The sequence below is a fragment of the Stegostoma tigrinum genome, chromosome 9, assembly GCF_030684315.1.
Source record: "Stegostoma tigrinum isolate sSteTig4 chromosome 9, sSteTig4.hap1, whole genome shotgun sequence".
Classification (NCBI taxonomy): Eukaryota; Metazoa; Chordata; class Chondrichthyes; order Orectolobiformes; family Stegostomatidae; genus Stegostoma; species Stegostoma tigrinum.
In genome coordinates this window covers 31,132,267-31,155,312 of record NC_081362.1, presented here as the reverse complement: position 1 = coordinate 31,155,312, position 23,046 = coordinate 31,132,267, and the positions used below count along the sequence as shown (strand labels likewise).

At 43.5% G+C, this 23,046-nt stretch overlaps 1 protein-coding gene across 6 annotated transcripts in view; it reads right to left on the bottom strand.

Annotated features, from left to right (window-relative positions):
- Positions 1 to 23,046, bottom strand: part of dop1a (DOP1 leucine zipper like protein A) — a 626,666-nt gene that overhangs the window by 66,037 nt on the left and 537,583 nt on the right. For all 6 annotated transcript variants that reach the window (XM_059648463.1, XM_059648464.1, XM_059648466.1 and 3 more), the window contains 3 exons: positions 20,644 to 20,710; positions 20,374 to 20,518; positions 17,250 to 17,332 (listed from right to left, as the gene is read on the bottom strand). In XM_059648463.1, coding sequence (XP_059504446.1) covers positions 17,250 to 17,332; positions 20,374 to 20,518; positions 20,644 to 20,710 — 295 coding nt within the window. The remainder of the gene's footprint in view (positions 1 to 17,249; positions 17,333 to 20,373; positions 20,519 to 20,643; positions 20,711 to 23,046) is intronic.

Below are 23,046 nucleotides of genomic sequence, written 5' to 3'. Positions count from 1 at the left end.
TGCTAATCCTGAAATCTGGTCAATTGGCCTTTAGAAGACTTCCATACGTCAGATGTGGATTTACCCTCAAACAATCAGCCCTATCTAATTTCACAAGTTCTTGCCTAATGCTGTGGTATTCAGCCTTACCCCCAATTTATCACTTTCACCCAAGGACCAGTCTTATTCTTATGCATAATTATCTTCAAACTTACTAAATTATGATCACCGTCCCTAAAATGCACTCCTACTAAGAAACTTCAATCACATGGCCAGGAGCATTCTTGCATACAAGGTCTAGAATGCTTCTTCCTCTAGTTGACTATCTATATACTATTTCAAGAAACCCTCTGTTATTTTTGCATTCTTTATATATACATTTGTTCCTCTATTGCCTGTAGTATAACCCCATCATAGTTATTCCACTTTTCCTACTCCCAAGTTCTAGCCAAAGTCTTGCTGAATGACCGTCCTAGAGGTCCTTTCAGTGTAGCTGTAACATTCTCCCGAATTAGTCATGCAACTTCCACGCCCCTTTTACATTCCTCTCTATAATGCCTGAAACATTAAATCCTGGAATGTTCAGCTGTTTGCTCAATCGAGTTTCTGTGACGGCTTCAACATTGTACTTCCATGTGCTAATCAAGGATAAACTCATCTGTTTTACTAGCTATACTCCTTGTATTGAAACTAATGCATTTCAGATCACCAGTGTTCATTAACCTGGCCCGGCCTGTTCTTTCTATCAGACTACTTGACTTATCTTCTCCCTTTTCCCCAATCAGTCTACATGCCGACCTACTGCTCTGATTCCCACCACCACCACAGTAGTTTAAACCCTCCTGCGTGGCACTTGCAAAGCTCCCTGCAATGATATTGATGCCTTTCCAGTTTAGGTGCACCCCATCTTTCTTGTACAGGTCCCTCCTAACATGGAAGAGATACCAGTGATTCAGATATCTGAAGCCCTTCCTCTTATACCAATCTTTTAGTCACACTTTCAACGATATTATCTTCCTGTTTCTAGCCTCACTAGCACACAGCATAGGGAGTAATCCTGAGATTACAAATATATTTTTAAACTTACCAACTAACTCCCTAAATTCGTTTTGGCCTCATCCTTCTTTCTGCCTACATCATTAACACTAATAAAGGACCATGAAATTTGGTTCCTTACCCTCCTCTTTCAGAATATCCTGTCCATGCTCACAGATGTCCTTGACCCTGGCACCATCCGGGAGTTTCCCTTGTTTAAATCCGTGAGTATAGAGTCATCTGTCATTATTGCTCACCTATACTTCGATTCTCCCTGCTGAACAATAGAGCTAATCACAGTGCCACTAATCTGGTTGTTGCTGTTGGTCTCCCCCGAGTGACCATCCCCCACAACAGCATCCAGTTTGAGAGGGTAATAGTCAAAGGAGACTCCTGCACTGCCTGTCTACCCCTCCTAGAATCTGTCTGACTCAGAATTCCTCCAATGTGGAAAGAGGTCATTCGGCCCATTAAGTCTTCAATCAATCCTCTAAAGAGCATCCGACCCAAATCCTGCCCCAACATATTCCGATATCCCCAATTACCACGGCTAATCCACCTAGCCTACACATCCCAGTACATTACGGGAAAATGTAGTATGGCCACCTAACCTCCACGGCATTGGACTGTGAGACAAAACCAGAGTGTTGGGCGGAAACTCACACAGACACTGGGAGAATGTGAAAACTCCACACAGATGGTCACCCAAAGCTGGAATCTAACCAGAGTCTCTGGCATTGTGAGGCAGCAGTGCCAACCACTGAGCTGCCCCAAATTTGCTGAATGTTTAGTGACCACATGCTTGAAACTGCAATCTGTAAAACTTTCTGTTCTTGCATGCTCCAAGGTGAATCCAGGTGCCACTCCAAAGAATCCATATGGTCTGAGGTGATCTGCAGGTGGCCAAACTTCATGCCAACATAGTTGTTAGGGATATTTGAATTCAAACTGATCTCACACATCTCACAAGAGAAGCACACCAATCCACTAACTGCCATTACTATCATACTAGTAGCTACTGGATTTAAAGAATAGGAAATGCCTTGCTGTACCTTAATGCTACTCACCCTCCTAATTGAAACCCGATGTTCATCAAACCCCATCCTTTGACTTCCACAGCAGTATGTTGATGTCACCGCTGAGGGTCTCGTGTTTCTAAATCACAACTAAAATTTTATGAAATAAGAAATCACAACTGGGCATTCAACATTCCCTTTGAAAAGAATCGCTTCTGCTATATTCTCATAAATATTCCAACAATTGTATTGAAGATTTGCGTTCTAGAGCTTGCTGGGCCCCTAGCCAAGCAGTTCTAGTACATTTACAACACTGGCATCCACCCAATGATGTGGAAAATTACCCAGGCATGTCCTGTACATAAAACGCAGGGCAAATCCAATCCAGCCAATTACTGCCACATGAGTCTACACTGGATCAGCGTAGTCATGGAAAATGTCATCAACAGTGCTATCAAGCAGCACCTGATCGACAGTAACCTGCTCAGTCATGCTCAATTTAAGTTCCATCAGGGCCAACAGCTCCTCACCTCTTACATCTTAGTCCAAACAAGGACAAAATAGCTGAATTCCAGAGCTGATGTGAGAGTGACTGCTCCTTATGTCAAAGCTGCATTCAAACAAGGGTAACATCAAAGAAGAGAGATAATGGGAACTGCAGATGCTGGAGAATCCAAGATAACAAAGTGTGATGCTGGATGAACACAGCAGGCCAAGCAGCATCTCAGGAGCACAAAAGCTGACATTTCGGGCCTAGACCCTTCATCAGAGAGGGGGATGGGGAAGGGCTCTGGAATAAATAGGTGTCCATTTCAAGCCCACTGACTCCCTAAGCCTGTCAGTGTCCTACATGACCACATGATCAGGAAGTGCTCCCAGCTTCAAAAGCTGGGGCTCTGGGTCTTGGAGCTTGGGCAGCAGTTGGAGACACTGTGGTGCATCCACAAGGTTTAAAGTTACATGGATAGCATCTTGAGAGAGACGATCACACCACAGCTCAAGAGACTAGAAGAGAGAAGGGAAAATGACAGTCCAGAAGGAACAGGTAGGTAGTGGAGTCTCCTGGGGCCCCACTCACTAACTAGCATTCTGTTTTGAAAGCTGATGAGGATGCTGGTACTTTGGAAGAATGTAGTCAGAGCTAAGTTTCTGGCACCACAAGTGGTTTGAGTGTACAGGATGGGGAGAAGAAGAAAAGAACTGCAACAAGTTGGGATAGTCATAGTGTTAAGGGCCTATGGGGAGGATTTCTTGTGAAGAATCCAGAGGAGCTTTTTGTATTAACACTTAGAATGCCGAACATAGGACAGCGCAGTGCTGGATCTGGTTCTGGGGAAAGAAGCCGGACAAGTATTCAAAAGGCATAGTGACTACAAGACAGTATAGTTCACATTTGGTTAGGACAAGGGAAGAGATGGCCTGCAAAAGATTGGTGGAAGGCAAGATAACAAAGCGTGGAGCTGGATGAACACAGCAGGACAAGAGTATCTTAAGAGCACAAAAGCTGACATTTTGGGCCTCGACCCTTTATCATCTAGGCTCAAAATGTCAGCTTTTGTGCGCCTAAAATGCTGCTGGGCCTGCTATGTTCATCCAGCTCCACACTTTGTTATCTCGGATTCTCCAGCATCTGCAGGTCCCATTATCATTGGTGGACGGCAGATATTATTAAAGTAAATCAGGATCTGGCCACAGTAGATTGGGAACAGTTCCTTGTAGTAAGTCGACAGTGGAGCAATGGGAGGGCATTCAAAATGGAACTGGGTAGGCATTGGATACTCTATTGAGCTTAAAAACATACAAATCTCCTAGCCTGAATGAATTGTATCCCAGGCTGCTGTGGGAGGTTAGGCAGGGAAGTGCCAGAGTTTGGACACAAATTTTTAATTCCTCTCTGGCCACTGGGGAAGTGCCAGAAGACTGGAGGTCGGCTAATCTGATTCCCAATTAAGAGATAAACCAGGAAATTACAGACTGATGAGTCTCACATCAGTGGTAGGGAAGCTATGGAAGAAAATTTTGAAGGAGTGAATTAATACCTACTTGGAAAGGCATGGGTTAATTAGCAATAGTCAGCATGGCTTTGTCAGAGGGAGGCCATGCCTAACAAACCTGTCAGAAATTTTTGAAAATGTGCTCAAGTCTGTGGATGAGGGAAGTTCAGTTGATGCAATTTATATGGATTTTAGCAAAGCTTTTGACAAGGACCCAGATGGGAGATTGAGAAGGTTAAAGCACATGGACTTGAAGGAAACTTGACGAGATGGATCAGAAACTGCCTAAGTGACAGCACACAAAGGGTAGCGGTAGAAAATGCTGAATGACTGGAGGCCAGTGTCCAGCACTGCAGCACAAGGATCAGTGCTGGGGCCCTTATTGTTTGTTAGGAGACTAGGACCCATTGCAGAGCCTTAGAATTAGAGGGGGGTAAATTCAAAACGGAAAGGAGGAGACATTTCTTCAGCCAGAGTGTGGTGGGCCTGTGGAATTCATTGCCACGGAGCGCAGTGGAGGCCGGGACATGAAATATCTTCAAGGCAGAGATCTATAAATTCTTGATCTCACAAGGAATCAAAGGGTACGCGGAGAGTGCAGGGAAGTGGAGTTGAAATGACCATCAGCCATGATTAAATGGTGGACTGGACTTGATGGGCTGAATGGCCTTACTTCCACTCCTATGTCTTATCGTCTTATGTTTTATACATAAATTATATATAGATGCAAGTGTAGGGGCCATGTTAAGCAAACGTGCGGACGACACCAAGATTGGTAGTGTGTTTAATAGTAAAGATGATAGTTATAGAGTACAGTAAGATATAGATGGGTTGGTCAGATGGGCTGATCAGTGGCAGATGGAATTTAATCCTGATAAGTGCAAGGTGATGCACTTTGGAAGAAGAAACAAGATGAGGGGGTATTTAATAAATGGCAGGACACTAGTTAGCTTAGGGGTTATCTTGGGGTAATTATTCTCAGATCGTTGAAGTCAGCAGAGCACGTGAATAGGATAGTTAAGGTGCCATATGGGACACTTGCTTTCATCAGTCATGACACAGAGTATAACAGCAAGGAGGTAATGTTGGAGGTGTACAGAGCATTAGTCAGGATTTGATAGCACTAGACAAGGTTCACCAGGATGTTGCCTAAGATGGAGAAATTGAGCTATTCGGAAGACTAGATAGGCTTGGATTGTCTTCTTTAGAACAGAGAAGAATGGGGGGGGGGAGCATGATTGATGTGTATAAGATTATGAGGTGTATAGGCCAGGGTGAATAGAAAGAGGGGTTAATTATGAGGAGGCCGGTTTTAGGGTAGGGGGCAGGAGATTCAGCGGAGATTTGAGAAAAAAGTTTTTCACTCAGTGTATGGTGAGAATCTGAAATACCCTGCCTGGGAAAGTAGTGGAGGCTGCGAACTTTACAATTTCTAAAAAAAAAATTGGATGAGTACTTCAAATATCACAACATTCATGATACAGGACAGGTGCATGAAATTTGGATTAGCACATTTTTAGTGCTAGTTCTCAGTGCAAATGTGATGGGCCAAAGGGCTTTTTCTGCCCTGTATGAATCTGTGGCTAACCTCTGTGTCATCCCCAAACTTATTTATCAACTCCCCCTCACATTCTCCTCTATATAAACCAGCATTTTACCATCTGCTTAAGTGTACTTCTGTTGATAGTGCACGCAGGAGATGTGAGGGGCATGGGGGTGCTGGTTTTAACATGGAGGTGATGGCTACAGGGCCTAATAACCTTGAACATAACTAGGAAATGGAGATCAATGTCCTAAACTTCAGGTTGGTAATCCTCCTTTATCACCTTGAGAGGTAACAGCTACAATTCAACCTTTTTCCAAAACTCATTGCCAGGATAAGGGTGTTGCGGGTTAGGCAGCATTTATTGCCTATCCCTAGTTGCCCAGAAGGCAGTTAAGAGTCACCCACAATGCTGTGGGAGTGGAGTCTGACCAGGTAAAGATGGCAGTTTCTTTCCTTAAAAGGCATTAGTGAACCAGAAGGGTTTTTTAGCTCCAACAATTGACAATGAATTCACTGTCATCACTGGATTCTTAATTCCAGATATTTATTGAATTCAAATTCCACCATCTGCCGTCATGGGATTTGAATTCAGGTCCCCAGAACGTTATCTGGGTCGCTGGATTAACAGTCCAGTGACAATACCACAAAATCACTGCCTCCCTATACCTGGTATCCAACTCCCAGAGACCAAGGTATAGAGTGAGTGAGCTAACTTTTATAACTGGTTAAACAGACAAACAGGATCAGAAGGCAATTCTCAAAATGCAGATTGGGAAAACTGAACACAGTCTGGTGAACATTAGCAATAGCTGTTAGGAGCAATATGACAAACTTATAAGTCATGTCCCTGCTAAACAAATATTTTTGAAAATAAAGGGGTATTCTAACAGAGCAGATCTAGCAACTGTTTATTGACCATTTAAGCATATGTTTGCACATTAAGGCTGTTGCCTCTCTAATGTTCTGTATCTTCTCGTTCAAAAGGCATGGCTACTATCTGTCTTCATGTTATATTCTGGAGTCAGTCTGCTTCCAGACAATTCTAAAGATTGCACAGTAGCAGCAATACAGATGCAGTGAGTGGTCTGAACCAAAAAATGATATAATGCACTGGGTTTCCAAACTCAGATTGCAAACAGAAGCTCCATGAGCAATCCTGAGAAATATACATACATTATAATAAATTCACAGAATATCTGTAGCTTTATAATGGCACAGAAAGAAGCTTTTCGATGCCCTGAGCTTATGTTGCCACTCTAGAAATAAGCTGAATGCTCTCTGAAGTATTTAAATGAACATATGAAACGTCATTGCATGCAAAAATTTGGGTCAAGGGCTGAAAAATGGAATCACAATAAACAATGCATGATGACAGTACAGATATGATGGGCTGAACAATATTTTTGCATGTTGTGAAAATTATTATTGTAATGTTAGGTTTTAAAATGATATCTCCAAACCAGATTCTTAAGGATTAATCATTAACGGTTACTGGACATGGCAATAAGCAATTGAAGAAAAATACATTTTAAAAAATCAGGCTTAGTGATGCCATGCATCTAGAAATTGTTAACTGGATTACATTTGGAGTATTGTGTATGGTTTTGGGTATCTCATTTAAGGAAGAATGTCAAAGTCCTGGAGACAGTGCAAAGGAGATTATTTACTGGAATGATACCAGGAACGAGGAATTGTAAATACAAGGAAAGATCAGAGAAATTCAGCTTGCTCTCCTCGGAGTAGAGAAAATTAAGAGGTAGCTTTATCGAGCTATGCAAAACAATGAACAGTTTTGACAGAGTAAAGAAGTTTATTTTATTTCCACTAGTTAGTACGTTAGTACTTAAGTGTCACAATTTCAAGATTGTTAGCAAGAGTGAGAAGAGGAAGAGAGATGAGGAGCGTCTTCTTTAGTCAGTTGTTAGGATTTGGAATGCGTTGCCTGGGAGGTAGATTCCATAGGAGGTTTCAAAACAGAGCTGGATATAGATTTGAAAGCGGTAAATTTAGAGAGCTATGGAGATAAGGATGGATAATGGAACTCGTTGGGTAGCTGTTCTGGGAACCACTATGTACATGGGTCAAATAGCCTCCTTTTGTACTGTAAGATTCCATGGTGCTTATGCAAAAACAGCCTGTTTTGGTTGGAAGGTAATTTCGACAAGCTTGGGAACAACCAATGCAATGAGACAGACACCTGGCCCTTCTTTTGTCAGAGGAATGATAGTTTGGGAGAAGTACTCAGAGATAGTACTTCATACCAGATTCCCAACTCATGAAACTTTCACCATCGGCTGGTGCTTGTGAGAAGAAGGCCATGGAGCATCACTATCAGTCTGGGGTTCATGAGACTAGTGTCATAGAATCAGAGATAGTGCTTCAACTGCCACTGCTGCCAAGCCAAAAAGCAGTGAGACTCATTAGTTTGCATTAGCTAATAAATGCGCTGATGTATTGAAGTGCACATTCTTCTTCTCTTCACGTTGATCTGAACTTGAAGAACCCATTAGTTACTTTCAACCTAACCATACACTTAGTGCTATGAGCAAGGTCTAAACAAGATGATCAAGAAAGAAATAGGAGGAGCCAGACCATGGGATGAGTTCCCTAGTGTGTGGGCTGGAAAGCAGGATGCTGCTCCCATGCTTTGGTGAGACTGAAACATTCCATTCCAAAAGCTTGTTTGTTCTCCAGTATCAGTGAACCATCAGCAATTGTCACAGTTCTTTACTTTCTTAATCTAACGCATCACAGATGCAATGATTTAATTGGGTTCATATTTGAGAAGCTGAGACAGCAGTAGTCTTTAAAGTTATGTCACTGGCATAATCAAAAATAGATAGTTTAATAGAAAAGGATCATTGGCAGTGGGAGCTGTCCTGTAAATTGTAGAAGTATTGGATGATATTTCTAAGTACATCCTTGAAAGACTTTCAAAAAAGGTTATGAGAAGAATAGCTGAGTTAGAAACTGTCCATATTCAGTTAGCCTAAAGCGCCTATTTGTTTGCTTTACAATTGGATAAAGAAAACAGAAAGCTGCCTGATTTGGTAAAAGAACTGAAGAATAAAAACGATTACCAACAGGAAAGCGTTGAACCCAATACTAGGAAAGACTACAGGTAGTCCCAAGATAATAAAATGTGAGGCTGGATGAACACAGCAGGCCAAGCAGCATCTCAGGAGCACAAAAGCTGACGTTTCGGGCCTAGGCCCTTCATCAGAGAGGGGGATGGGGGGACGGAACTGGAATAAATAGGGAGAGAGGGGGAGGCGGACCGAAGATGGAGAGTAAAGAAGATAGGTGGAGAGGGTGTAGGTGGGGAGGTAGGGAGGGGATAGGTCAGTCCAGGGAAGACGGACAGGTCAAGGAGGTGGGATGAGGTTAGTAGGTAGCTGGGGGTGCGGCTTGGGGTGGGAGGAAGGGATGGGTGAGAGGAAGAACCGGTTAGGGAGGCAGAGACAGGTTGGACTGGTTTTGGGATGCAGTGGGTGGGGGGGAAGAGCTGGGCTGGTTGTGTGGTGCAGTGGGGGGAGGGGATGAACTGGGCTGGTTTAGGGATGCAGTGGGGGAAGGGGAGATTTTGAAACTGGTGAAGTCCACATTGATACCATATGGCTGCAGGGTTCCCAGGCGGAATATGAGTTGCTGTTCCTGCAACCTTCGGGTGGCATCATTGTGGCAGTGCAGGAGGCCCATGATGGACATGTCATCAAGAGAATGGGAGGGGGAGTGGAAATGGTTTGCGACTGGGAGGTGCAGTTGTTTGTTGCGAACTGAGCGGAGGTGTTCTGCAAAGCGGTCCCCAAGCCTCCGGTCCCAGAACACCTCCGCTCAGTTCGCAACAAACAACTGCACCTCCCAGTCGCAAACCATTTCCACTCCCCCTCCCATTCTCTTGATGACATGTCCATCATGGGCCTCCTGCACTGCCACAATGATGCCACCCGAAGGTTGCAGGAACAGCAACTCATATTCCGCCTGGGAACCCTGCAGCCATATGGTATCAATGTGGACTTCACCAGTTTCAAAATCTCCCCTTCCCCCACTGCATCCCTAAACCAGCCCAGTTCATCCCCTCCCCCCACTGCACCACACAACCAGCCCAGCTCTTCCCCCCCACCCACTGCATCCCAAAACCAGTCCAACCTGTCTCTGCCTCCCTAACCGGTTCTTCCTCTCACCCATCCCTTCCTCCCACCCCAAGCCGCACCCCCAGCTACCTACTAACCTCATCCCACCTCCTTGACCTGTCCGTCTTCCCTGGACTGACCTATCCCCTCCCTACCTCCCCACCTACACCCTCTCCACCTATCTTCTTTACTCTCCATCTTCGGTCCGCCTCCCCCTCTCTCCCTATTTATTCCAGTTCCCTCCCCCCATCCCCCTCTCTGATGAAGGGTCTAGGCCCGAAACGTCAGCTTTTGTGCTCCTGAGATGCTGCTTGGCCTGCTGTGTTCATCCAGCCTCACATTTTATTATCTTGGAATCTCCAGCATCTGCAGTTCCCATTATCTCTGATACAGGTAGTCCCAACTTTGGTTTCAATAGCAATGTCCAGTTTGTCCATTTGCAATGAAGAAATGGACTTCTCCCTTGATAATAGCACAAATCAAAACATGTCAGACAGAAATCTATGAAGCAACAGCAGCCGGGACTTTAGTTTGCAAGACAAGGCAGGTAACCTTGACAATGCAGTTGACAATGTTTTTCCAACTGTTACATCCCAATGTAGTGAGACAATAATGTCTTCAAGGAGTCAGAAGGGGTGAACAAAGGCACAGCTAGGGAAGAGATCAACAAATCTACTTTCCCCAGTGAAGTTAAAAAACTTCGTGAAAATTGGATTATATTCACAGCAAATTCCCATGACAGTTACAAGGATAGCATTCAACCAAAATCAGTACCAAAATAAGGACTGGTCTGAAAGCATCATGGATTCAAGACTTTCAAAATCCTATTTCTTTGAAAAATTTTAGAAGTGTTCTTCTTCTGTAAACTGTAGAAAAGATGCTGTGAAAAACATAGTTTAGGTTATTATGAAAACAGTTGGTTTATTAGAAGACATTCCAATTTGAAGTCAGAATTTGGAATGAGAAATGTTTTGTCTGCATACTCACTTTGTGGTTTTTGAAGGGAATCTTAAAAGAAAGAAGTAGTAAAAATTTTCTTTAAGACAAAAGAAATTTAAAATGTCACTATGAATTATCAGGAAAGATTTACAGTTTTAAACTGAATTCATGAAAGCATGACATGACTTTACCTGGTGACTTGGGTCCTGCCTCTGTGGAGATCAGCAGAGTTAACTCTTTGTACTGACAGTTTTAAATCTTCTCACACACCTTCTATGTGAAAGAAAGGGTGAATTTGTACAGGAATAAATTCTAGACATTATTAACCCACTGGAATTATTCTGCAGCCACAGATGATTTTGGTTTTGATTTGTTTTAGAACAGGTTTCAAGAACACATAGAACATAGAACAGTGGAGTACAGTACAGGCCCTTCAGCCCATGATGTTGTGCCAACCTATTATCCTACTAAGATCAATCTACCCTGCACACCCTACATTTTACTATCCTCCATGTGACTATCCAAGAATCGCTTAAAAGTCTCTAAATTACCTGACTCCACTTCCACTACCAGCAGTGCATTCCACACACCCACCTCTCTGTGCGAAGAACCCACCTCTAACATCCCCTCTATACCTTCCTCCAATCACCTTAAAATTATGCCCCCTTCTAACAGAAATTTAAAATGTCACTGTGAATTATCAGAAAAGTTTTAACTTGGGTGACTGACTGTGTGGAGTTTGCACAATCTCCAAGTGTCTGTGTGTTTTTCCTCTGGGTGCTTTGGTTTCCTCTCACAATCCGAAGATGTGCAGGCTAGGTGGATTGGCCATGCAAAATTAGCTGTAGTGTTCTTGGGTGTGTAGATTAGGAGGGCTCTAGGTGACGGGTCTCGGTGGGACGCTCTGTGGGTCAGTGTGGACTTGTTGGGCCAAAAGGCCTATTTCCACACTACAGGGAATCTATGATTTATGATCTATATCTGTCAGCTAGGGGTCCCTGATTGGACCAGTTCAACAGATCCAGTCAAAAAACTCATTCTACCATGTTCACCTGGCTTACCTCATTGCAGTCACTCCATTGCCCATGTGTTTTTTTTTAAAGTGACCTGAACTGGGACCAGGTGAGGAGAATACATAAGCATTCTCCACCAACTTTTGATCTTTCTGAAATTCAAGAATGCATAGCATGATCCTGGAATACTGATATAAATGTGCAGAAGTGGTTGTTACATCTTAAGTAGCTAACATGCAGGAATGCATGGTGAAAATGCATTGAAGAATGGGTCTCAGACATGAACGCATACATGACAACATAAAGTGGGGAAATACTGAAGAAATATCCACAAGATAGGTAAAAATAAAGGAAAAGCTAGGGAATTTTTAAGTTCATGCATAAACCTGTTTCCACTGAAGCATAAGCCAATCTTAAACATTTATCACGTAAAATCGGCTAGAAACTATTCAATAACATGCATGTGCTTATATAAGGTCTTGATCATCTGTTTTGAAGATATGAAGGGTGGAACGTTGTGTTAGGCTTAAAAGTGATATCAGAAAACCAGCCTGTTAAGGGTTAACTGGGCATGGCAATAAGCATAGAACATAGAAGCATACAGCACCACCATGTGTTGAACATGATGCCAAATGAAACTAATCTCTTCTGCCTGTCATTGATCCATATCCCTCTATTCCTTGCATATCTATGTGCATATCTAAAAGTCCCTTAAACACCCCTATTGCATCTGCCTCCACCACCATCCCTGACAGTATGTTCCAGACTCCTACTCTGTATAGAAAAACTTGCCCCTCACATCGCCTTTGAACTTTACCCCTCTAACCATAAATGCACGGCCCCTATTATTAGACATTTTAACTCTGGTAAAAAGATTCTGACCGTCAGCCCTATCTATGCATCTTATAATTTTATGGACTTTTATCAAGTCTCCCCTCAGCTAGTGCTGCTGAAGAGAAAACAAGCCGAGTTTTCTAGCCTCTCCTTAATGTTCATACACCCTAATCTAGGCAGCATCCTGATAAAAACCAGAAGAATTATGGATGCTGTAAATCAGGAACAAAAACAGAAGTTGCTGGAAAAGCTCAGTGTGTCTGGCAGCATCTGTGAAGAATAATCAGAGTTAACGTTTTGGGTCCAGTGACCCTCCTCCAGAAATTCGTCAGCATCATCGCAAACCTCTTCTGCACCCTCTCCAAAGCCTCCACATCCCTCCTGTAATGTGGTGACCAGAACTGAACATATTATTCTAAATGTGGCCTAATCAAAGTCTTATAAAGCTGTAACATGACATCCTGACTCTTGTACTTAATTCCCAGACCATTAAAGGCAAGCATGCCTTTACACTCTCTTTATCACACTATCTACTTGTGTGGCTACTTTCAGGGAGCTATGGACTTGAACCCCAAGATCTTTCTGTAGATCAATGCTGTTCAGAGTCCTGCCATTAACTGCATATTTTTCCTTAACAGCGGCACGGTGGCTCAGTGGTTAGCACTGCAACCTCACAGCACCAGGGACCTGGGTTCAGTTCCAGCCTTGGGCAGCTGTCTGTGCAGAGTTTGCACGTTCTCCTCGTGTCTGTGTGGGTTTCCTCTGGGTGCTGCGGTTTCCTCCCACAGTCCAAAGATGTGCAGGCTAGCTGGATTGGCCATGCTAAATTGCCCGTAGTGTTCAGGGGTTTGGGTGGGATGCTCCAAAGAGTGGTGTGAACTTGTTGGGCCAAAGGGCCTGTTTCTGCACTGCAGGGAATCTAATCAAAACAGGTTTAATGTAAAAACAGCCCGTTTTGGCAGCAAGGTAACTGCAATGAAGTTGGGTGAGCTTGGGAACAGAATCCTGCACAAAGACACAGGAGCACCTGAACCTGTTTTTGCACAAAAGAATAGTGGGGGAAAATGCTCAGAGATGGCACTTATTATTAGATTCAGAATAGTTTAATCTGGGGACTCTTGCCAACTCGTGGATTTTCACATTCGGCTGGAGTTGGCAAGAATAGGGCTATGGATATTCACCATCAGACTGGAATTTGTAACTCCAGTGCCATAGAATCTGAAATTGAACTTCAGGTGCCAGTCCCCAAAAAGTCAAAAGTCATGAGATTCATTAGTTTGCCTACGTGTAAAGTAGTTTAAACCATTGGATTGACACAGCAGGCCAAGCAGCATCCCAGGAGCGCAAAAGCTGACGTTTCGGGCCTAGACCCTTCATCAGAGAGGGGGATGGGGTGAGGGTTCTGGAATAAATAGGGAGAGAGGGGGAGGTGGACCGAAGATGGAGAGAAAAGAAGATAGGTGGAGAGAGTATAGGTGGGGAGGTAGGGAGGGGATAGGTCAGTCCAAGGAAGACGGACAGGTCAAGGAGGTGGGATGAGGTTAGTAGGTAGATGGGGGTGCGGCTTGGGGTGGGAGGAAGGGACAGGTGAGAGGAAGATCAGGTTAGGGAGGCAGAGACAGGTTGGACTGGTTTTGGGATGCAGTGGGCGGAGGGGAAGAGCTGGGCTGGTTGTGTGGTGCTGTGGGGGGAGGGGACGAACTGGGTTGGTTTAGGGATGCGGTGGGGCAAGGGGAGATTTTGAAACTGGTGAAGTCCACATTGATACCATTAGGCTGCAGGGTTCCCAGGCGGAATGAGTTGCTGTTCCTGCAACCTACGGGTGGCATCACTGTGGCACTGCAGGAGGCCCATGATGGACATGTCATCTAAAGAGTGGGAGGGGGAGTGGAAATGGTTTGCGGCTGGGAGGGGCAGTTGTTTGTTGCGAACTGAGCGGAAGTGTTCTGCAAAGCGGTCCCCAAGCCTCCGCTTGGTTTCCCCAATGTAGAGTAGGCCACACCGGGTACAGTGGATGCAGTATACCACATTGGCAGATGTGCAGGTGAGCCTCTGCTTAATGTGGAATGTCATCTTGGGGCCTGGGATAGGGGTGATGGAGGAGGTGTGGGGGCAAGTGTAGCATTTCCTGCGGTTGCAGGGGAAGGTGCCAGGTGTGGTGGGGTTGGAGGGCAGTGTGGAGCGAACAAGGGAGTCACGGAGAGAGTGGTCTCTCCGGAAAGCAGACAGGTGTGGGGATGGAAAAATGTCTTGGGTGGTGGGGTCGGATTGTAGATGGCGGAAGTGTTGGAGGATGATGCGTTGTATCCGGAGGTTGGTGGGGTGGTGTGTGAGAACAAGGGGGATCCTCTTAGGGCGGTTGTAGCGGGGGCGGGGTGTGAGGGATGTGTTGCGGGAAATGCGGGAGACGCGGTCAAGGGCGTTCTCGATCACTGTGGGGGGAAAGTTGCGGTCCTTGAAGAACTTGGACATCTGGGATGTGCGGGAGTGGAATGTCTTATTGTGGGAGCAGATGCGGCGGAGGCGGCGGAATTGGGAATAGGGGATGGAATTTTTGCAGGAGGGTGGGTGGGAGGAGGTGTATTCTAGGTAGCTCACCCTCACCCCATCCCCCTCTCTGATGAAGGGTCTAGGCCCGAAACATCAGCTTTTGCGCTCCTGGGATGCTGCTTGACCTGCTGTGTTCATCCAGCCTCACATTTTGTTGTCTTGGATTCTCCAGCATCTGCAGTTCCCATTATCTCTAAACCATTGGATTACTCATTTGTTTCTTTGTAAAGTAGATTAAGCTAATAAACTTGCTATGTATTGAAGTGCATGTGTCTTCTTGTATTTATTTTGATCAGACCTTAAAAATCCCATTCAGTACTAACAAAACACTGACTGTAGATCAATCCAATCAGTATCATGGTACTGTTCTATCCCTTATAGCTGTACTAACCATTTTGTTTCCTTTTGAAATTACAGTACGTCTCCTCCATCAAGCTTATTTGCAATATGCTCCTGATCTTTTTCACCAAGCTTGTAGGTAACAAGCTCCAGGTCACTATCACTCAAATGTAGCTTGAACCTCTCTGTAGTCCTGTATGGTGTGTTACCTCACCAATGTGAAGGTAAAGAACAACACAGAAAGTGTAAAGTATTCCGCAGAGGGTCAATGAATAAACCAGAAATTGTGGTACCAATTGCATAGAGAGAGAGGAATTGAGATCCTATTCAAGAATGTAGGAAATAATTTTAAAAGAAATTGAGGGTAGTGGTCTCTGGATTAATTCCTGTGCCACATACTCCAAAGAATAGGAAGAGGATGACGGGGAGAATCGGCATGTGACTTGAGCTGTGATGCAGGAGGGAGGCTTTACATTCTTGGGAAATTTAGAGAACATAGAACATAGAACATTACAGCACAGTACAGGCCCTTCGGCCCTCGATGTTGTGCCGACCTGTCATACCAATCTGAAGCCCATCTAACCTACACTATTCCATGTACGTCCATATGCTTATCCAATGACGACTTAAACGTACCTGAAGTTGGTGAATCTACTACCGTTTAGACATGTTCTAGTGCAGGAAGCACCTATTCAAATTGGAATGGACATTTACAGAAATAAACAAACAACTGCAGATGCTGAAGAGCTCAAACAAAGTCAGAAATTTTTGGAGAAACTCAGCAGGTCTGGCAGCATCTGTGGAGAGAGAACAGAGTTAATGTTTCAAGAAAAGTGACCCTTTTCAGACACACTCAGAGATATTGGACATATTTTTCAGTCAAATGATTTTGGGCATATTCCTGTTGCTCTTGAAGCTTTTTATGTGCCCTGCTGCATTTTCAACTGGGCCTTGCATTCCAGCAAAAGCAGAAGTCTGCCTCCTAAGCTCTCCAGGAAAGTTGAAGGAAGGACACAACGCACACCCTTTTACAGCACCAGCTGTTATATTCAGATATTTCAACAGGCTGGTGTTAGGTGAAGTCAGCAGCTGGGTCAGAGTGTTGTTGCCAGGGATGGTGGGGGTAGGAGGGACATTGGGTTGCAGGAAAGGTTGTCAGGTTGGAAGGGGCAATCAGGTTAGGCAAGCACTGGGTCAGTTGAGTTGATTCTTAGTCAGGCTGGAAGGGGTACTTGTGTTGGGAAAGAAGTCAAGTTGGATTGGGGAGTGGGTGAATCTGGCATGTGGTTTACACAGTTTGGGGGTGTTGTTGACCAAGTATTAACCAGCCTAACACTTCCACACTAAGTATGCAGGCAGGTTCATGTGCAGGGTACCAGGCAGTGCAATCAGCGCATCAAAGTTTAAACTTCACACGCAATTTCAGAACATGAGAGTGTGTAGTATTTCTTCAGTGTCCAGACATGCAACATAGACAGCTGGAGCCTCCAAATAATGCTTCAAATAATGTTAGTAGTAATTACACTATGATTGACATGACACTGAATGAAAGTAATCAAAGTGATCCAACTGTTGGTCAAGCTATGCTGATTCAGCCTAATTCCTAGGAACAGCAGTGAGAGCACAGGAACTGAATATTTCAGAGAAGAAAAGGCAATAGAACTTCTGACTGCTACATCGTGATTTTGCTGAAAATGGGGGACAGCAGCATCAGGCTTAGATGTGGAGTCCAAAATGTTAAGATGTCTATCTTAAAAACCTACCGTCACATGAGTACTCCAATGAAAGTCAGTGCCTTTGAAGTGGAATATCTAGAGTGTGAAGGTGTCAACAGAACAAATATTTAAGCAAGATGTGTTGAGTTTCCATACCTCAGCCAGTAAGGTCAGCGCATGTACACTGTATACAGAAGGTGTGATACTGGATGTCTCCATCACTGCTGTCAACATAATACCTGGGCAGAACAGAAAATATCATAAGTCAATTAACAACATAACTAAAAATTGTTTTGGACTGAACAGGTCATGAAACCCGATTAAAACTAGCAAAATCAATACTGTGGGAATTTCTCATTTTTTAAAAAGTTGCTTCCACTGATTTTTGTCTAATCAAGTTACAAGGATAGGTTTCAATGCCCACAACTAAATAATCTGCCAAGACACTGAAAGGTTACTTTTACAAGCCTGGAATTTTGCTTCTTTAACTTTTATTTTTTGTTGTTTAGGGTGGCACGGTGGCTCAGTGGTTAGCACTGCCGCCTCACAACACCAGAGACCACGGTTCGATTCCAGCCTCAGGCGACTGTCTGTGTGGAGTTTGCACGTTCTCGCAGTGTCTGCGTGGGTTTCCTCCGTGTGCTCCGGTTTCCTCCCACAGTCCAAAGACGTGGATCGGCCATGCTAAATTGCCTGTTGTGTTCAGGGGTGTGTGGGTTATACGGGGATGGGTCTGGGTGGGATGTTTCAAGGGGCGGTGTGGACTTGTTGGGCTGAAGGGCCTGTTTCCACACTGTAGGGAATCTAATCTTGTAAATCTTAAAAATAAAACATTTACCTTTTTGTTTCACTGATGAATTCCATCTCTCTTTTTTCTCTATTTCACTTTCCGAATACAAAATTACATTGAACTAAACATTCTAATTTACACAATGATAATGGGAACTGCAGATGCTGGAGAATCCAGGATAATAAAATGTGAGGCTGGATGAACACAGCAGGCCCAGCAGCATCCCAGGAGCACAAAAGCTGACGTTTCGGGCCTAGACCCTTTCGGTCTAGGCCCGAAACGTCAGCTTTTGTGCTCCTGGGATGCTGCTGGGCCTGCTGTGTTCATCCAGCCTCACATTTTATTATTCTAATTTACACAGTCTAGTTTAGACCCTGCTTGTCTCAGTCAGAATTCTTCAATGTGGCCAGCTGAATGATAATGAAAAGCAGGCACTCTATGTTCATTGCTGATGGTAAAAACACATTTTATTGCAATAAACCATTCTTCAAATTAAATTCAAAGAAGATTACTTAAAGTTGAATTCTATTGTAGAACTTCAAGCTAAATTAATTCCAAGTTCAGAGTAACTATTTTTCCCTTGGAGATGTAATATATTTACAGTTTTTGAGAGGATTTGTAGCTCAGGTTATGGATGAGGTTGTAGACTTGCTTGCCAAGCTGGTGTGTTTAGTTGTAGACGTTTCGTCACCCTGCTAGGTAACATCATCAGTGCGCCTCTGGTGAAGCACTGGCATTCTGTCCCGTTTGTTATTCGTATGCCTCGGTTTGCTGGGGTGGTTGGCATCACTTCTGGTTCTGTTCTTAAATGGTTTGTACATTGCGTCCAGTTCAATGTTCAATGTGTTTGTTGACGGGGTTCCAGATGGAATACCAGGCCTCCAAGAATTCCCTGGCATGACTCTGTTTGACTCGTGCTTTTATGGCTGGATTCTCCCGTCGAATTTGTGTTCTTCGTCGTCCGTGCGTATTGAGACCAGTGAGAATTGGTTGTGGCTCTTGGTGGCTAGTTGGTGTTTGTGTATCCTTATGGTCAGCTTTTTTCCAGGTTCACCTACGTAATGTTTTTCAAAGTCCTTGCATGATATTTTGTATATTACATTAGTTTTATTGGTTGTGGGTACGGGATTCTTTACATTTGTTAGTAGCTGATGCAGGGTGGTTGTTGATTTGTGGGTCACCCAGATACCTAGCAGTCTGAGTAGCCTTGTAGTTATTTCTGATATGTCTCTGTTGTACGGTAGGGAGACTAGTGTGTCTGGCCGTGTTCTATCTTCTTGTGGTGTTCTGTCGTGGAGATAACAGCAGATTGTGCTTTTTGGATATCCAGTCCTTTTAAAAACTCCATATAAGTGCTCCTGGTTCTGCTTTGCGCAATTCCACATTGCTGCAGACAGACCACAACAAAACACAGTACAGCCAGACACACTCAGATATAGTAAGAACTGCCTATGCTGGAGTCAGACATAACACAATGTGGAGATGGAGGAACACAGCAAAACAGGCAGCATCATAGGAGTAGGAAAGTTGAGGTTTCGGGTTGGGACCCTTCTTCAGACCCTCTGTTACTGCCTGGCCTGCTGTCTTCCTCCAGCTCCACACTGTTATCACAACCAGACACACTAGTCACCCTACTGTACATCAGAGACATATCAGAGATGACCACAAGACTACTCAGGCCCCTAGGTATCAGGGTAGCCCACAAAGCAACAGCTATCATGCGACAGCTACTGATGAATGTAAAGGATCCTATACCCACAACCAATAAAACTAACATAATATACAAAATACCACAAGGACTGTGAAAAACATGACATAGGCCAAACTCAAAGAAAACTGGCAATAAGCTTACACAAACACCAAGTAACCACCAAGAGACATGACCAGTTCTCACCAGTGTCAATACATACGGACAAAGAAGAACATAAATTTGACGGGGAGAACGACCCATAATAGCTCGAGCCAAATAGAGACATGCCAGGGAATTCCTGGACGCCTGGTATTCCAACCAGAACTCCGTCAACAAACACACTGAACTGAACCCGATATACAAACCACTGAAAAACAGAACTGGAAGTGATACCAACCACCCCCAGCAAACCAAGGTGGGACAGAACACCAACACTTCACCAGAGGCGCACTGATGATGTTACCTAGCAGGATGAAGAAGGTCGGTAACCAAACACACTGGCTCAGCAAGAAAGACTGCAACCTCATGCAAAGTATTTTTCATTAAGAATAAAAGACAGATTTAAATGGTGTATGTATGTATTTGTATGTGTTTGTATTAGCAAACTGGCCCTAAAGTTGACAGTGAAGATTATTGTTGTTGTATTCAATTGGGAGGGTTGGTTCAAATTACTTTGCCCATTCCCAGCTAATCATGACTAGCATTTCAACCAAAGAGCTTAACACTCCTTTAAAATATGTATTTCTTTAATGGTCTTGATAGGTGTGTTCATGTAGCATCAGAATTAGAATGATTCACACCTTCAGCATCTCTTTCCAAGTTGTTTCCTTCCACTAGGATTTGTGGAGAAGCCTTTACTTCTAGATTCCTCCTTAGCCAGGTGGTCTGCTCCAAAGAAGAGCCTGCAATGGTTCCAATGGTCTCCACTATCTTATAGGAGATATCCTAGCATATTAAAGACATGAACAGACTATTAAATCACTCATTAATATACTACTGCTGCAACAAGATTGATTATCTTTAATTAACTGGGTTAGCAAAATAGATTTATCAAATGTAACTAGTTTTACCTGCAGGTCTCTTTGGTCCTTTTTGTTTTCCAGATTGGGGTTTTTCATGATAAATTCATTAAGTACTCTGCAAACAAAAGTTAGGAACAAACTAGTATTAAAAACATTTCTATAAACTCAGCACATTCCAAAGCACTTGGCAATTCATAAATTATTTTTGCAATGTGTTTTGTTTTGTCAGGAAACACAGATCAAGGTCCAACAAATATGGTGAATAACATTGGTCATGTTGAATAAGTGACCAATGTTTAGTAACAGCTGTGAAAATGCATTTTTGGCATTGTGAATACAAGCAGCCACTGCACATTTTCATTCCAACTGGCAATGTCACCTCTATAAAAATGAGTTTTTAATGTCTGCAAAAACAGATCACTGAAAATGTTATAAGGACTTTACAGGAATCCTTTACACGCCATTGTCTGTTTCTCTTTGCTTTTGTCAATGGGCCCTGAAATCTCATTAAGTATGGAAAGATTTATTTTAATGCAGTTTACTGCAGCATTGTGACACAGTAGGTGCTATTTTAGTGACACCTCCCTCACTGTTTGACTTGAGATTGCTCCCCATATCCAGCTCTCCCATTTGTGGCCATATAACATTGCCCAAGATCTGCAACAGGGAGCTCCCATCAACAAGGTCCAGGCCACCTGCTCAGGGCAGGTAGCAACTGTTATCCAACAATATCCCAAAACTTTTAATTTTATGTTAACAGTAATTTAATTTGCTGTTGTAGGAATTTAGTCATATGAAGAATTGTATTTCAACTTACAGGGTACAGTGATAATATAAACAAAGAAAAATACAGCATAGCAGGAGGCCCTTTGGCCTTCCATGCCTGCGCCAACACATTTTGCTCTTCCATATTTAAAACTGTCTTCATTTACAGGATCCATATCCCTTTCTTCTCTTCCTATTCATATATTTGTCCAATTGCTTCTTGAATGCTGCAATTATGTCTGCTTCTACCACTTTCACTGGCCGCATGTTCCAAGCATTCATCACACTTTGTGCGAAAAACTTGCCTTGCACATCTCTTTTGAATTACATCACCGTCCCCCCCACCCCACCCCCCACTTTGCACTTTAAACCTGTGTCCCCTAGTAATTGATCCCTTCATCCTGGAAAATGGCCTCATACTTTACACTCTATCCATGCCATTCACAATTTTATACACTTCCAACGGGATGCCCACACTCCCCAAAACTACAGGGTTCCAGTGAAAACAAACACTGTCTATCCAGTTTATCCAACCTTCCTTCATAGCTAAAACTTCCATCCCGGGCAATATGCTGGTAAACCTTTTCTGTACCCTCTCCAAAGCATCCAACATCCTTCTGGTATTGTGGTGACTAGAACTATAAGCAATATTCCAAGTGTGACCCTACTAAACTTCTATAAAGCTACGACATAAGTTGTCTATCCTTATACTCAGTGCCTTTTCCAATGAAGGCACGCATACCATAAATATTTTTTACTACCTTATCCAGCAGCACTGCCACCTTCAGTGATCTGTGGACCTGCACATCCAGATCTCTCTGAATATCAATACTTCTAAGGCTTCTGCCATTTACTATATTATTTCCACTTGTCCTCAACCTTCCAAAATGCATCAGCTCACATTTGTACAGATTAAACTCCATCTGCCATTTTTCTGCCCATGCCTCCAACTGATCTACATCCCGCTGTATCCTCTGACAATCATTTTCACTATCTGCAACTCCACCAATCTTTGTATCTAATGTATTATAATGTTTTTTATCTGGAAGGAAGGCTTTTTAGAATTTAACTTTTAATAATGATTCCTACAGGAATCAAAGCTTCACTTAATATTGTTTAATTTAAAAGATGAGTCCATGGTGGCTCACAGCACCAAATACCCAGGTTCCATTCCATCCTTGGGTGGCTGTCTGTGTGGAGCTTGCACAATCTCCCTACGTCTGTGTGGGTTTCCTCTGGGTGCTCTGGTTTTCTCCCACAGTCCAGGGTTGTGCAGGTTAGGTGGATTGGGTATGCAAAATTGCTCATAATGCCCACGGATGTGTAGGCTAGGTAGATTAGCCATGGAAAATACAGAGTTACAGGATAGGGTAAGAGGTGGATCTGGGTGGGATGCTCTTCAGAGGGTTGGTGAAGAGTTGATGGGCCAAATGCCCTGCTTCCACACAGTAGGGAATCTATGTTTTGTTTAAAGTTGGGATAAAATCAGGGCCTCTGGAGATTCTTCATTTATAGGAAATTAGTTATCTCCTCAAAGAATCAGAATAGATTTGCATACAACTACTTGCAAATCACATTGCATTTAAATCATTATGGCTTCCTGAAATTTTAGATAAGCTTTCAGAACAAGGTCAAAGATCTTCTGAGTTACTCATCACAGTTACTGGTTTATAATTCCCTAGTTTT